Source organism: Brachionichthys hirsutus, chromosome 6, assembly GCF_040956055.1.
Source record: "Brachionichthys hirsutus isolate HB-005 chromosome 6, CSIRO-AGI_Bhir_v1, whole genome shotgun sequence".
Taxonomy (NCBI): Eukaryota; Metazoa; Chordata; class Actinopteri; order Lophiiformes; family Brachionichthyidae; genus Brachionichthys; species Brachionichthys hirsutus.
In genome coordinates this window covers 6,949,814-6,965,400 of record NC_090902.1, presented here as the reverse complement: position 1 = coordinate 6,965,400, position 15,587 = coordinate 6,949,814, and the positions used below count along the sequence as shown (strand labels likewise).

Sequence of the window (15,587 nt, the reverse complement as noted above, 5' to 3'; positions counted from 1 at the left end):
ATTTTCGGCATGCAGAGCAGAAAAGAAATACAAATTCAAGAAAATACTAACACAAGAGTTTTTAAAGTATGCTATTTCTGTAGAAATTGATCCGTTTTCACTGCCGTCACATTTTTTTTATTATTAGTATTTTTGTTATTGTTGATAATGATTTTATATTGTAAATGTCTATTATTAAAATCCTTAGAAGGACCCCAGGAAGATGAGCATCTTTCAGAGCTGACAGTGTCAATCACCTCCCCAGTGAGATTTGGAGACTATGCGATCATGGATCAATGGAAGCGCAAGCGCTGCTAATGGATGCGTTCAGGTCCGCTAATAACCCCGAACGAACCCGGTATGTTTCCTCAAGAATGAGATTAACGGGGAAGCGCATTTTTACTCCATTATATTCTATTTTTTTGTATTAAACATTTCACGTGAGTGCCCTTTCAAGCCTTACGGTGCAACGTTTTTCCAAATACGAAGATTTTAAACACCAGCGAAGAAGACGAAGAGGAAGAAGAAGAAGAAGACGAAGAAGAAGAAGGGGGCGGGGCGCCAAAGTTTGTAACGATGGCGACTCGTTCAGGTGAGTGTGCGCGTTTACTGGTTGCATGCTGACAAACACAGACACGGTATGAAGCAGAAGTGATGTATCTTGTGAGGGGGAAAACAAAATGGAGGCGCGAAGCACAGCCGTCTCTGCCTGATGTTTCTTTTTTGTGCGTTGCTGCTAGAGGTCGAGCTGGCTAGCTGCATGGCTAAATGTTGTAGCTCACATATTACCAGCGTAGCACTGACCCGTCCTGCCCCCTAAATTTGTCTGGTTTTTGAGCGTGTTCTGTGTTTTATAGCATACCCAACGCGTCGAGGAACTAAGCGTAAAGCGGGGGCTCAGGAAGAAGAGGAGGACAAACCATCCGTGGAGGAGGAGGAGAAGAACAACAAAGGAAAGGGGGGAGGTGCTGAGGAGGGCCTAAGAGTAGTGGTTGAACACTGGTGAGTCAACGAGTAATATCACATTTCCTGTGGTGCAGGAATTACTCCAAGTAAATAAGAATTATCCTTAGTGTGAGACATGCGGCTCGATTGTATGTCGTCACGCTTCACATGTTTAACTTACCGTGATGCTCGGATATGGGGCTGATGGGTGATCTGTTATTTCTGACAGCAAAAGCTGACGAGTGTTTCGGCGTAACGCTGAGGAGGTGAAGTCTGCCCTCTTGGTTGCCCGCCCTGAACTTTCTGTGGTTCTCAACCCTGACAAACCTCGCAGGAACAGCTTTGAGATCAGTCTGCACAACGGAGCCAAAGGTGAGGGGGGGACGGCCGTCATTCTCATCCAAGTGTCTTTGTTCTTATGCCACCACACCCAGTTAAGTTTCTAGATTAATGACATAAGTTCCGAATAGCCTTTGGGAGAAAAGCGTCTGCGCCGACGTTCAGACTCGTGCGTGATGTGCGGCGAGTCCGCAGCATATGGCTAGCGTTCTCATATATATCAGTACTCTTGTTTTAATCAAGCGTTTTGTATCAGAACTGTTATATCTGAAACTGTTTTAAAAGTTTCTGTCTTTATAGCTGTCCTCTGGTGACTCCTCCCTAAAAGGATTTGTATTTTTATTCTGTCTCATCCGTAAAGCCACGTCTCTGTGGACAGGAATAAAGAGAGGCCCACCTCGTAGGCTGAAATTTCCTCAGCCTGATGTTGTAGTTGCCGCTCTGCGTGAGGCTCTGAAGGCCGAGTAGATGTCCTGTCAAGGTAATTCCAAAGGAAATCATATATTTTATTTGGCTGTAAAATGAAGTTTGATAACTTGGAAAATTATTCTGAGCTTTTGAACATATTTTATTTTTTGAGCTGATTTTCATGTATATTGTGAAAAAACATCTACGGAGAACTCATTTTAAAATAAGCACAAGGAAGAGAGAGAAAAGCAAACAAAACATGTGGACTCTGCGTATTAGTTGCTTTTACTCGCATCTCAAGAGATAGTTTACTTTGTTTCCTGTTTGTTTGTCTGGAAGTTAAGTTTTCACACAGAGCCGTATGTTGTGGCCCAAAATTACCATAATTTTCAGACTATAAGCCGCTTATAAACAGTTAACTGACCTGTGGTGTGTAATAGTGCTTCTATTTTGAGATTAACGAGGAAATATATCGCCTTGCATGCAGCGCCGCGTTCAGAAGATGCATCCCGTGGAAGCAGAATGACGAGGAGTGATGAACGGGATCTTCTCTGTCCCTCCTCTGATGACTGAAGGCTCAACGGCTCACGTCTTCTGGGTGCAGGGTGACACCTAGTGGAATGTTTCTCAAAAACTGTACAGTCTTCCTGCTTTTTTTCCTCTTTCTCATTGGTGTATTGAGCTTTATTATCAGTTTTTTTTAATAAAGGTTTTCTGGTTTCTTAGTGTGTGATGGTACTTTTATTTTTACTTTGACAAAGTGATCATTTTATTTGGAGGTTGCATTCATTTGGTCAAACGGAATTGCTTGAAAGTCACACAGATAACGTTTCCTCTATTGGTTTTTATTCATGTGAACATTTAAGTCCTTTTTGACTGACTGTGCTTAAAACGTTGATAAAAGCATACACATCTCAGTTTGCTTCTCTATTTCCATTTTGACTACTCTAAATTATAGCTCAAATTACTAGTCCAAGTTCCTGTGTTGGAAGATCGTGAGAGGCTTCCGACGCAACTTTGTCGTTATTCACCTCCGCCAAGGAGGTTCTGTTTTTGTTGGCCTTTACCAAGACACTGTGGAATGAGTTGTTAACTTCTAAGTTAATGATATCAATGTGAATCCACTTGGTAAATGTATGTTTTCATGGTTAAATGATCTAAATACTTGGATTAAATGAATGTAGGACCATTATTTTTAGTGTAAATCACATTATTGGGGGACTGAGGTGCTTGGCGGAGGTCTGTTCTTTTCTAGTTAAGAATGGTATATAAGAGTACAGTATATTTATCTGCTGTTCTAGATGGAATTCAACCTGTGCGTTCTCGGATATTTGTTCACTTCAGGTAAAGGCAGTGGAAATAAGGATTTTAAACTACAGTCAGTGACAGCCACTCAGCAAAATGTTATGTTATAAGATATTCTAGCATGTTGGGAAAGAGGGGAGATGCATATAAAGCTTTTAATGGGCTGGGGGATTTATGGCGAATAAATGTCAAGTTTAACCTCCAGTTTGAAGGCCCTTGGTTCCGTTATGTAAATTAGCGTTACCAGGTTTGTGTGCAATAAATCAAAATCATTTATGAAACGTACATGGATATAATTCATATTCAAGGATTCTTAATGTAATTGGAGCTCCTCAAATACTTTACAAACGCCTTGATTTCGTATCTTCGGTCGACGCTGACGCCAACACCAACGAAGAAGATGTTATGACGACATCATCACGCGACTGACTACAACAGCTCGGAGGTGTGTGAATTTGTACTTGTACACATTAAGGCGTAACAGCAGTGCGTGAGTATTACACATTCAAGTATTTAGTCAACATTCGTTCGAAACGTGAGTTCCTTACTTAGATTTGACGTTTTAATTGATCACGTTTCACATTTATTGTTGCGATGACTGTAATTTGGGTGAGCTAACTAGCATGTTTGCTAGCTGCTGACGAGCTTGTTGAACGTGCTCTGGGATAAGTGGTGCTGCTCAAATGACAGGAACGCTGAGGCCGAAGCGGGTTTTCTGTGGTGCGAAGGAGCAGAAATATTTGAGTAATATAGGAGTTACCATCATTAGTATGTTTCTATTATTATATACAGCTTTTAATGTGATGTAGGGTATCTTGGCCATTATATGGCGGCTGATGATCTCATGGTATACAAACTAGGAAGTGCATCCATTTCTATTTGAGCCAATAGTTTTCTGTTGGCTTTTGTTTTGACTGCCTGAAACTACTACTGTCTAGTTTTAATGGCAGAGCTTATATGGTGAAGGTACATTCTCTGAGAGTGTTCTAGTTTTCGTGACTGTCGATGAAACTATGCACCCATCTTGTCATAGACTTTTATGATATATATATATAAAAACAATGTATGTCAAGAGTTAATTATATTAAAACTTTATTGCTCAGGCTATGTCCCTTACTTTTATGTATTGAATGATTTCTCGTGTAATTGTTTTCTTTTCAGCCAGCTCATTGTAACATAGTCTTCCCTCATTAGTCATGGCAACGGATGGTGAAGTGAAGACAAGCGAAGATGTTCCAGCAACTGGGAGGGCCGGCACCAGGTTTGACCTGGAGAAAGAGACGGAACTTCGTTTTGAAGTGGAGTCAGCGGGGGCGGGGGAGACGGCGGAGACGGGTGAACAAGTTGAACTGGAGCTGATTGGAGGAATGGCTGAGGTCTTCGGCTCCGAGCTGAACCGCAACAAGAAGTACACGTTTGGTCCGGGCTCCAAGATCGCAGTTTTCACCTGGCAAGGCTGCAGTGTCAGTCTTTATGGGAAGCCAGAGGTGAACAGCAATTATTTCAACGTTTTGGAAAACAGTATCACAATCGTGTGGTTTTGTCAGTTTAACAAATGTGAGACTCGACTGGTAACCAGTGTCGCTACCTTCACTACAGGTGGCTTATGTATCCAGGGACACTCCAATGCTGCTCTACTTGAACACGCACGCCGCCCTGGAACAGATGAGAAGACAAGCGGAGCGAGACAATGAAAGGGGGCCACGAGTAGGTTTTTACTAACGAATTCTACTCGAGCCGGATGTGAGTAAATGTATTTAGCGTGAGCCTTGAATCATTTATCGTCCTCAGGTGATGGTGGTGGGACCTACGGATGTAGGGAAGTCAACGGTGTGCAGAATGCTATTGAGCTATGCTGTGAGGGTGGGGCGAAGGCCAACACTGGTGGAGCTGGACGTCGGACAAAGTGGGGTAAGAGACACTGGAGCTAATGCAAACGATTAACCCAGACTACATTATCTGCGTTAAGTAATCATTATTATGAATCTTCCTTTGTTATACTGTATTTGTATTTGCAGTTTGGGATGGAAGTGTTGACAAACACAAGTTTGAGTGTGCGCAGTGTGAAGTATTCTTATTTCCGCAGGTGTCTGTACCCGGTACAATGTCAGCACTGTGCATTGAGCGCCCAGCAGACGTGGAGGAGGGTTTCTCAGTCCAGGCTCCATTGGTTTACCACTTTGGATCTACGACACCAGGAACCAACATCAAACTTTACAATAAGGTGAGAAAGCAAAAATAAAAAGTCATTTTGTTGAGAAATTAAGTGTATAATAGTTCATTTCTGTTCACAAACTACAAATGTAGTCTTGATTGTCATCTGCTATTTTGTTTGTGTCTGCCGATTGTAATTTGTTCTTCTCACATAACATGCAGCTGACGTCAACCCTGGCGGAAGTGTTTTCCCAGCGCTGTGAGGTGAACAGGAAGGCCAGCGTGGGAGGCTGTATCATTAACACCTGCGGCTGGGTGAAGGGCTCGGGGTACCAGGCCCTGGTCCACTGTGCGTCAGCCTTCGAGGTTGATGTTGTGTTGGTGCTTGACCATGAGAGGCTCTACAACGAACTCAAAAGGGACCTTCCTCACTTTGTGCGGGTCGTGCTCCTCCCCAAGTCTGGCGGGGTGGTGGAGCGCTCCAAAGAGTGCAGGCGGGAGGCTCGGGACGAAAAGATCCGCGAATACTTCTACGGCTTCCGTGGCGTGTCCTTCTACCCTTTTTCATATGAAGTCCGTTTTTCGGACGTGCGCATCTACAAAATCGGAGCGCCGTCCATCCCAGATTCGTGTTTGCCGTTGGGAATGTCTCAGGACGATACCCAGCTGAAGTTGGTGCCTGTGACACCTGGCAGAGACCTGACATATCATGTGTTGAGTGTGAGCAGTGCTGAGGATAGCGACGAAAGTGTTAGAAAAGGTATAGTGGAAAGCCCCGTCTGTGGCTTTATAGTCGTGACTCACGTGGACACACAAACGCAGGTGATGAAGGTGTTGTCCCCAGCGCCGAGACCACTGCCCAGGCACACACTGCTTATCATGGACATTCGCTTCATGGACACCAAATAAAGTGGCACTTCGAATCATATTGTGAACGGGAGACTTTGCTTGCCAGCGGAGCACAATTTGTTTCCCTGTAGTCTTTGAACTCTGTTTTAAGCATCTTTTATTCAAAAATAATGTTTGTCTTAGATAATAAATTTTTACATTTGAATTTTCCACATGAAGCATATTTTCCTCAACTGCATTGCATATTTGTTTGCATTTATTTTTATATGCATATGCAAATAAATGTGTATATATCTACTACATAATGTACTACAGTAGTTTTACTGTAATGTGTGTTTTTACTACATGTTGCAGTAATCATTTATTTTTTGTACATAAATTGGACAAATAATCAAACTGCATGCTTTAGTAATTCATAATACACAGCTTTTTGAACAATGTAAAAACATTATGAGGATCCCAAGCCACCATAATTGAAACGTTTTTCCTGAAATATTGTTTCCTGCTGTTTCTTGTTTTGCTAATATTTCCCAACAATAATTGTAATTAATATAAAATATGAATAAAAAAAGTGTTTTTTTACAGCACAGGAGTGTGGTCTAGATCGGATACTTCTCTTTGGATTAATGTACGTGTAATTTTACTAAATGACCTTTAGATTACACATTTTAGTCATATTGACTTCATTTTGCAAGGCGTTTTGAGTTGTCTCTTAGACCACGCCTCTTCTACCTCTGATTGGTCCGACGTTCCACCTGACGGAGCAGTTCCGGGATTCCGACGTCGGCCTAGCTAGCGAGCTAAGTGCATTGCTAGCAGCTAACGGAAGGAGGACTGTAACCCTGTAGAACCCCCACGGACCAGACAGCGCTGATGTTTGGCGTTCGGTAAGGCCTCTTTGCGTTACCTGATCTCGGTGGAGACTCTTCTAACCTTGTCAGTTGATAATGAAAGCTTCAATGCTATCCGGGTGACGCTAGCTAACTCTTGACGCTATGGCAAAGAACTGAGCTCTGCGTCGCAAAAACAGAAAACTTTCGACGGGAGACCCGATTGATTACTTTGGAGGAGCAGCATCTAAATCTCTCGCCTAAACATTCCGGTGTGTTTTCCCTCTGAGTTCAGCCGGAGTGTTTCATAAACACGTTCTTGTTTACATGATCAATGCACTAGTTGAACTATAGGTTTTGTCCCGGCCTGCTGATCGAATTCAGCGTCCGAGCGACCATCAATAAGTGATTATCCGCTAAATGCATTGTATTTATTGGATGTATTTATGACTGTAGCTGTGCGAATGGGTCATATTACCCCGAACCGGCCGCTCGTTTATTTAGTTAATGGCGAACTCCCAGATTGTTGCGATGTGATGACAGACGAGGCTCGACACGGAGATTTTAGGATTAGCACCCATCATAGTGGGAGGGGGGATGGGGGGGGGGGGGGGATTAACAGCTAGCACGATGACGCACTGTGTCAGCCACAGCGTAGTATTTATTAGGATTGATTATTGGTGAGAAGATGGGCGTTTCCAAACCTATGAAACTAACTACAGGGGTTTTAAATTCAAGGTAGGTTGAGCTGTGTATCAAAGGCGTGCACCCCCCCCCCCCCCCCCCCCCTGCTGGATTTTATCTGTAGTGCATTTAGTTGTTTCTTTGATAAAACATTAGCATGACGTAGAGTGGAAAATTGAATTATATTTCACAAAAAACGTATTGAAGATTGGGGGAAAAAAAGTTTTAAATGCATGCAAATGTGAAGAGGGCACAAGAAAACATTTTGTGTTTTTGTATTTTCAAGAAAAGAAATGCCTTGATTGCTCTAGAATTCTAAAAAAAATGATCGAACAAATCCAAAGGCGGCAAATATTTAGACCCTGAATATTGTTATTTGTTTGCTTGTTTATTCACTGTGCCCCCCCCCCCCCCCCCCCACAGCGGCATTCAACAGCATACCAACTGAGCCAGTGGGCAAAGAAGAAGACAGGGTGGACATCGAGAAGAATGCACCAGACTACATGACATCCGCCACACATGGCTTTATTCAGGAGATGCAAAATGGGAAAGGAGGCCTATTTTCAGAGAATTTGGAGGTGGGAGCGGTCTCTCCATCCAGACCCAGCCAAGTGTGATGACACCTCGGTGACATGCACGGGGCTTCTTTTTGGAACGAGCTGATCTAGACACCGCATTGAGACTGAAGGCAGGGGTCTCAAATCATCAATCAGAGGGGACTCTGCTTGGCTGTTTGAGCTGTTTTACTTTTAGTAACAAGACTATACATAATTTGCAAACCTTTTTTTTTTTTAGCAGGATTTTGAAAAAGAAACTCCAGTCGGACTTTTGTTCTGTTGTCACGTCGCCTCCGGCAACAGATGAAGTGAATTTGTGTAATTGTTTCCACCAGAAGACTTGCTTGGAAACGCTGGACCTTGCGACTCTCGGTTCCTTCCACCCACCCAGTGCCTAAATAAAGCCTCTCGGGGGACAATCGCAGAAGTCATCAGCAGCTGCTGGGCTCAGTCCCATGCCTGTTATCATTTACGCGCTTCTCTCTCTCTCACCCGGCTGGCTATCCACCCACTACCTCCATAATTTGCTGGTCCTTTAGTTTTTTTCAGGTTCATTTTTTCCAGAAAGGCGTAATCAGAACTCGAGCACAGGGATGGCCATCGATATAAATCCTGGCGGTCAGGAAGAAGCATCGATTTAGATTGCTTCTGCTCTTTTTTTTTTTTTTTATGTGTTCACAGCTTTAAGTTGTGCTGGGAGCCGCTCAAGTTCAGATTTATTTATATTGTTGCACCAAATAGTTACTGTAAAGCCATACTAAAATATTCATGAAATGCTTACACATATTTTTGTATGACTCTTGTATATTTTTGCTTTTCTACGCCTCTGAATGTGCTCACAAAGTAAACACGCTGTAAGTTGTTAACTAAAAGGGATTCTGTTCTGAGGCGATTGTTTTAGTGTCCAGATTCAAAAAATCCCTCGTGTGTACTTTCAGTTTCTGCTTTGCATAGTGCTTTTATTTTTATTTTATTTTTTTAGCTGTGGTCGTGGCAATTCTTACCAAACAACCCCCCCTTATTTGCCGTTTGGACCCGTAAAACAGTATCTGCACAGCAGACATCTACGTCTCTCTGCCTCTGAATGCCGGGATTCAACGGTGGGGGGGTCGGGGGAGGAGTGGGTGTCCCTGCTTCTGCTCCTCCCCGTCCATTTCGACTCAGCCGATATGTCCCCGTGTCTGCAGCGGTCACCTTCCTCGTCGGGTCCACCAGCCTTTTTTTCTGCTTCACGTAAGTATCGCTTTCTCCGTCTCCCTCAGTTGCACTAAATGAAACGCGGCACAACGAGGAAAGGTCGGCTGCGTCCCAGTTTTCCACCGGAACTGTGTAATTCTCTTCCCGTCCTCTCGTGCACCGTTCAGGTGCCCGTGGTTGTCGGAGCATTTCTTCGTTCTCGTCCCCATCTACATCGCGGTGATCTTCCTCTTCACCCTTTCCAACTTCTGCATGGCCACTTTCATGGACCCCGGCGTCTTCCCCAGAGGTGAGAACGCGGGAACGTTATCGGCGAGTGTTTCGCCGTAGGAACGTCGTCGGTCCTTCATGCTAATTGCTTTTTAACTCCACGACGCGATCGACAATGAAACTACGGTCTTGAGTGTTTGTGTTTCCGTTGCCTGCAGCCGAGGAGGACGAGGATAAAGAGGACGATTTCCGCGCTCCCCTCTATAAGACCGTAGAGATCAAAGGCATCCAGGTGCGCATGAAGTGGTGCTCGACCTGCCGGTTCTATCGGCCGCCGCGGTGCTCTCACTGCTCGGTGTGCGACAACTGTGTGGAGGTACACACACACGCACACACACACACACACACAGATATACAGTCATGTGAACTTTCCCTTTGGCGGTTCCACATGAGTGAAAGTCAAGCTGGGATATTTGTGATGTGACCTCTTAAATTTCGCGTTCTAATGTCGTATAAACTTTTATAAACTTCTGCGTGTTCTGCTGCTCAGTCTGTTTTGAGTTTCGTTCTGTGAACAGACAAGGACGAAGCTGCCACTTCATCTGATTTTGACGTTTGCTCGTCCTCATCGTTTCTTTTCTCTGCTCCTCTGACGCCGCTGCTCGGCCAGGATTTCGACCACCACTGTCCGTGGGTGAACAACTGCATCGGTCGGAGGAATTATCGCTATTTCTTCCTCTTCTTGCTGTCCCTCACTACCCACATCGTGAACGTTTTTAGCTACGGCCTGGTTTACGTCTTGCACCACCGCCAACAACTGGACACGCCACACGCTGCCGTTACGTATCCTTGATTCCTCTGTTTTCCTGTTTTATTTGCGTTGTGATTTTGTTGTTGTCATTTCCCTGACCCTCTCAGTATGGCTGTAATGTGTGTGGCTGGCCTGTTTTTTGTCCCGGTCGCTGGCCTGACTGGGTTCCACATTGTGTTGGTGTCCCGTGGGAGGACCACAAACGAACAGGTACAGCCTGTTTAGATCAGAATTCATTCACACGATGCTTTTCTTTCCTTTCATGTAGCGTTTTTGTTGTGGTTGGAATGTTTTCCTCTCCTCCGTTCTCTAACTGTAGGTGACGGGAAAGTTTCGAGGAGGCGTCAACCCTTTCACAAACGGCTGTTTCAGGAACATTTCACACGTGCTCTGTCGCTCGCAGGCTCCCAGGTCGGCCTGTCTTTCCTCTAATTTGATCTTCTCCTTTTAACCCTTGCCATTTTCACTTTGAATGAAATGTGTGTGTGTGTGTGTGTGTGTGTGTGTCCACCTCACAGATATGTGGGCCGGGGCCGCAGCCCTAAAGCATTGGAAGTGCAGCCCCCATTTGTGAGGCCGCCTCTCACCGAGGCCCAGCTGGAGGCCAAGGTTCTAGACAACGGGATCCAGAATGATCGCCACAGCACCAGGGTGGGTGACCGTCGGCTCAATAAGCAATTCAAACGTACAAACTTCGGACTCCCTCAGTTGTTTTGTCTTTACTTTATTTTGTCACCGTTGGGCAACAATTCGCTTTTTATAAAAAGTTGATGCCAGCTGCAGCGATTCCAACAGAAAAAATGAAACTCCGTGTCTGAACTTGCAAACATAATTTCGATGGTTTGCAGCGCTGACTTTTCTTCTTCCTTATTTTAAATCGGATCCTGATTCAGTTCTTTTGTCTGAATGCCGCCTTTTCTAGTCCAAGAGCAGTCTTGATCAGATGGAAAGCCAGTCCGCTGATGCGGAGCCGCCGCCTCCTCCAAAGCCCGAGTTTCGTTACCCGAGCCGTCCCCGTGCTGACACGGAGGGTGAGAGACACACACACACACACACACACACACAACAGGTAGTTATGTACACGGTTCCATGCTGATGTTGAACGTCCGCTTTGGTTTCCTGCCACACAGAAAGCAGCTTGTTGGCTGAGGCTCCACCCACAGCATCCATGTTTAAGTATCGGCCAGCTTACAACAGCCCGGGACGGAACCACGCCGCCCTCGCACATCCAAACAAGGTACCTCGGCACGGACACACGGACCCGAGGACGCCGGGCATGAACCGTTGCAGAGCAGTGACGCCATGCTTCTGCCTGATCAGAATCTTTTAAATATGAACGTGAACGTTTCGTAGCAAGGTCGATAAATCGTTGATGAAACGCCGGCGAACGAAACAAACGCCATCTCAATGGCGGCTGTCGTCGGTTCTGCCGGATGACTTGCCCTGTTCCTTCTGATAATCCCGTGCCCCTGTTCTTGTTTTTATTTTGACTTTAAATTGATCATTCAGTGGCCATCGGTCGATCAGTAAGTCTCAGCGTGTGTGTTTGTGTGTGTGTGTGCGTGTTCTCTGTGTTTGAGTGGGTCTATCCTTTCCCCTGAGATGGCGTTGACTTGATTGTGTAGTTCTGTACTCTTGTGTATATGTATTTGTATGTACGTGTAAGTACACGCAGTGCCAGTCGGTGTTTCAGTGGCGTGAAGTCGAGCACCAATCAAACCTTCATCGTCTCCGCCACCATTTCCTTTCCGTTTGTTCTTCGTTATCTGTCGTTTAGGTAAACGGCGCCGTCGCTCCTCGCCATTCACGCCTGCCATCGTCTCTGTCGCATTTCTCCCCTTCACACCTCCTGTGTCCTTCGTCCGTTTGTCCTCCTCTCCTCTCCTGTCCTCTCCTCAGGTGACCCGCGGGGAGAGTCTAGACTCTCCATCGCCCTCCATCCTCCAGTCCAGCCACAAACCCAGCTATCGCTCGGAGCCCAGCAGCCTGGACGGCGCCGCGGTGGCGGGGGGAGGTGCAGGGGCGCACAGAGGGGGAGGCGAAAGAGGCGAGGGCCCCGGTGGGACTGCTGCGGGGCTATCGGGGGGCGTGTCGGGTTACTCCCTGGCTGGGCGCTCCTACACCTCCTACCCGTCCTCTCTGGTTCTATCGACGGGATCCCACTCCTCCAGCCTGCGCTCGGCGCTCCCGCCACATAACCCGCTGGCCACGCTCCAGTCGGAGGGAACCACAGACACCAGCTACAAAAGCCTGGCCAATCAGACGCCTCGGAACGGCAGCCTGTCCTACGACAGCCTGCTGACGCCGTCCGAGAGCCCGGAATTCGAGTCGGCGGCCCACGAGCTGCCGCCGCAGAAGCCTCGCGCTCATTTCCCCTCGCCGCCGCCGCCGGGCCGGTCTGAGGCGGTGTCGCCCTGCACGCGTCTGCAGGGCTACACATCGCCCTTCCTCTCGGCTCAGATCGCCCAGCAGAGGGAGGGGCAGCTGCTCCAGGGCTCCGCCACTTTCTCCTCCCCTCACCGGGCCTACCTGCGTGCCGTCAGCCCGCCCCCCCACCCCTCTGGGCCTCCTGAAATCCAGCACCTTCTCCACCACAATCAGGACTCTTCCTCCCGGCCCTTTCGTAGCACCTCCTCCTCCTCCTCGCCCCGCTCAGTCGAGCCTCCTGTCTCGCCGCCACCTCGCGGCCTCTCCCTCGGCAAATCCCAGGCTTACACTGGGGAGGCGTGGCCTCAGCACAAATCTCGGCTCGCAGGAGGGGGCGCTGTGTTGGGAGGAGGAGCTGGAGGAGGAGCTGGAGGAGGAGCTGGAGGAGGAGCTGGAGGAGGGCGCCAGGCTCCACAGTGAGTAGTTATCCATCGCCAGCTCTGTCGGCCTGCTAATCTTCCTCCTCATTCTCCCTTTTCCTCTTCCTCCCTGGTCTGTGTGAGTTCTCTTCTTCCTCCCTGGTCCGTGTGAGTCTTCCCTTTCTTTACAGCCCGTCTTTGCTTGGTTAGTGTTCGACGGTTGGATGTGTGTGTGAACGCGTTGCTTCGGTGAGTGGAATGCGAGCTCCAGCAGCATGCCGGCATGTGGAAGGAAGCATGTCTGACCACGCTGCTGCGTCTCCTGTCCTTCAGCGTTGTGTCCCTGTCCTTCAGCGTTGTGTCTCTGTCCTTCAGCGTTGTGTCTCTGTCCTTCAGCGTTGTGTCTCTGTCCTTCAGCGTTGTGTCCCTGTCCTTCAGCGTTGTGTCTCTGTCCTTCAGCGTTGTGTCCCTGTCCTTCAGCGTTGTGTCTCTGTCCTTCAGCGTTGTGTCTCTGTCCTTCAGCGTTGTGTCTTTGTCCTTTCTACATTTGATGCTTCGTCGCCTTACAAGATCAGCGGTAGAGAAACATTTTGCCGTCTGTTCTAGTTCGTTATTATATTTGAAGTAGAGCCATTCACATCCACAACCATGTGTCCTCTGTCCTCGTCCCTAACCTACCCCCCACCCCACCCCACCCCTTTCCTGATGGCTGTTCAATCAGATCCACCTCTCGCCCAGTCTTGACCAATCACAACGCATCCAAACCAGGAGGCGGGGTGAAGAAAGTGACGGGCGTCGGAGGGACCACTTACGAGATCTCTGTTTGAGCGAGACGCGTCCCTGGACTTAGCCCAGTCTGGGAACTATTCACGACTGGAGGCTCCTGAAAAAGGACTCTTCTCTGCGTGCAGAATGGAGGAGCAGGACTTTGGTCGCTCATCTGCGCCAGCCTTTCTGAAAGGGGGCGTTGGTTCGTTTTCTTTCCCTCCCCCCTGGATCAGTTTGTCTTTATTTCACTGTTTTGTGAGCCATAAGCTGAAATGACTTCCGGGTACAGACATGTCCAGCGAACGCGCATCGCTATTCAGTGATCTACTGTTCCTGGGACTTTCGCACGCGGGAGTATTGACCACTTTGCTCACAATTCGACGAGCGGATGGCCTTCATCCATTGGAGGAAGGATTGAGGACTGCTGATCTTCTGTGTAAATAGGACCACACAACCTTTTCATCAATAAGAGTCATAGAGAAAAGTCCAACCTATAAACTTTAGCATCTTAGTTTTACAAGTCTTTTTTTTTTTTTCCAAAAAATCTTGTTTTATACAAATGTATAAAAATCTTCCAGAGTATTCTTGGGTCTAAGTGTCACGTATTGAAGTGACCATCGCCGATGGGCGCCATTTTCTTTCGTGTCCAATCGTTCATGGAAGCAATTTCAGATCAGTTTATATTTAACGGCTGCATCAGCCAATCATTTAGGGCTTGCTGGAAGTGACATCATCCAAAGAAATTGGGGTCACCCCTTTTGGCGGACAGCTGAAGCAAGAGGACTGAACTTCGTGTCTGAAAGCCACAAAGACATTCGGACATGCGATTGGAGCACAAACCTCTTTGTGGGAACGTGCGCCTGTAATGTAAAGTCGAGGAACGTTATGCAAAATCTATTCGTAGCTTTAAGATCATTGTATGTCTTGTTTTTGGTGTTGTTCTTTTCTTCTTTATCGTTCTCTCTCTCGGCGTCCGTCAGTTAATCAAGATGCTAGCAAAACGTTACCTTTAACAGTTAGCCAGCCAGCGGGTGCAGAGAGAGGGGGGTGGGGTGGGGGGGCTTATTTATTTCAGACAAAGCAGACCTTGTAGTTTGGGACGCAATTCCAAACCAGTTTGTTTGTTTTAAGACAAGAAATAGAAATATTTTTCTTTTGAAAAAGGTTAAATTAATTTGTAAAAGCGAAATCGATATGCTATTGAATAACTTCATTTTTAAAGAGGGGGTTGGTTTGAAACATCTTTTCTTTTTTTTTTTTTTTTACTTGGAACCAATCATAACGAAGCAAGCGCGTTAGTTTCTTATTGGTTTTTACCTTTACATTTATCTGACGGAAAAAACACTTGTGACAGTTTAGATTTTAAGATTGATTTGAATATTTAATAAAACCTTAAGGGTACAGGTCTTTTCTTTTTTCTTTTTATTCTTGAACTCATTTTGACAAAGGAAAAACTAGTACTGCTTACTTGTATTTGAGTTTGTTCTTTCAGGACTGGGTGTTACAGTAAATGCTTTTTTTTTTTCCTGTCAAGGCCCACAGTAGTATTTGCAGTAGAATGTAGCATGTGTTTTTGGGGGGGACGAGTACACGCTTAAAGCACACAAGCATCATTGTTCAACCCTCCCAGCCTAAGTCTTCGGTGTGCATGTGGTTTTCTTTGTCGTGCCGAATGCTTCACTGGTGTGCATACTTGTGAGAATATTGTAAAAATGTCCATCTGGCTCATACGTGGGGGCGGTCATGAGAAAGAAAAGCATAATTA

The 15,587-nt window shown here is 46.4% G+C and overlaps 3 protein-coding genes across 3 annotated transcripts; all 3 read left to right on the top strand.

Moving 5' to 3' along the window:
* The first annotated feature begins 555 nt into the window (after positions 1-555).
* On the top strand, positions 556-2,383 carry selenoh (selenoprotein H). The gene is made up of 5 exons (XM_068740690.1): positions 556-571; positions 837-981; positions 1,154-1,296; positions 1,625-1,744; positions 2,159-2,383. The coding sequence occupies exons 1-4, from the start codon at positions 556-558 to the stop codon at positions 1,729-1,731; spliced, it is 411 nt and encodes a 136-aa protein (XP_068596791.1). The 3' UTR covers positions 1,732-1,744; positions 2,159-2,383.
* Positions 2,384-4,172: 1,789 nt separating this feature from the next.
* Positions 4,173-6,274, top strand: clp1 (cleavage factor polyribonucleotide kinase subunit 1). Its single transcript, XM_068740548.1, has 5 exons — positions 4,173-4,463; positions 4,576-4,683; positions 4,768-4,887; positions 5,063-5,200; positions 5,353-6,274. Exons 1-5 carry the CDS (start codon positions 4,173-4,175, stop codon positions 6,037-6,039), a joined length of 1,344 nt encoding a protein of 447 aa, XP_068596649.1. The 3' UTR covers positions 6,040-6,274.
* A 2,860-nt stretch (positions 6,275-9,134) lies between these two features.
* On the top strand, positions 9,135-15,574 carry zdhhc5b (zinc finger DHHC-type palmitoyltransferase 5b). The gene is made up of 11 exons (XM_068740019.1): positions 9,135-9,283; positions 9,415-9,536; positions 9,676-9,833; positions 10,128-10,300; positions 10,376-10,478; positions 10,588-10,679; positions 10,787-10,919; positions 11,191-11,299; positions 11,399-11,505; positions 12,168-13,111; positions 13,776-15,574. Exons 1-11 carry the CDS (start codon positions 9,135-9,137, stop codon positions 13,879-13,881), a joined length of 2,196 nt encoding a protein of 731 aa, XP_068596120.1. The 3' UTR covers positions 13,882-15,574.
* Positions 15,575-15,587: the final 13 nt, after the last annotated feature.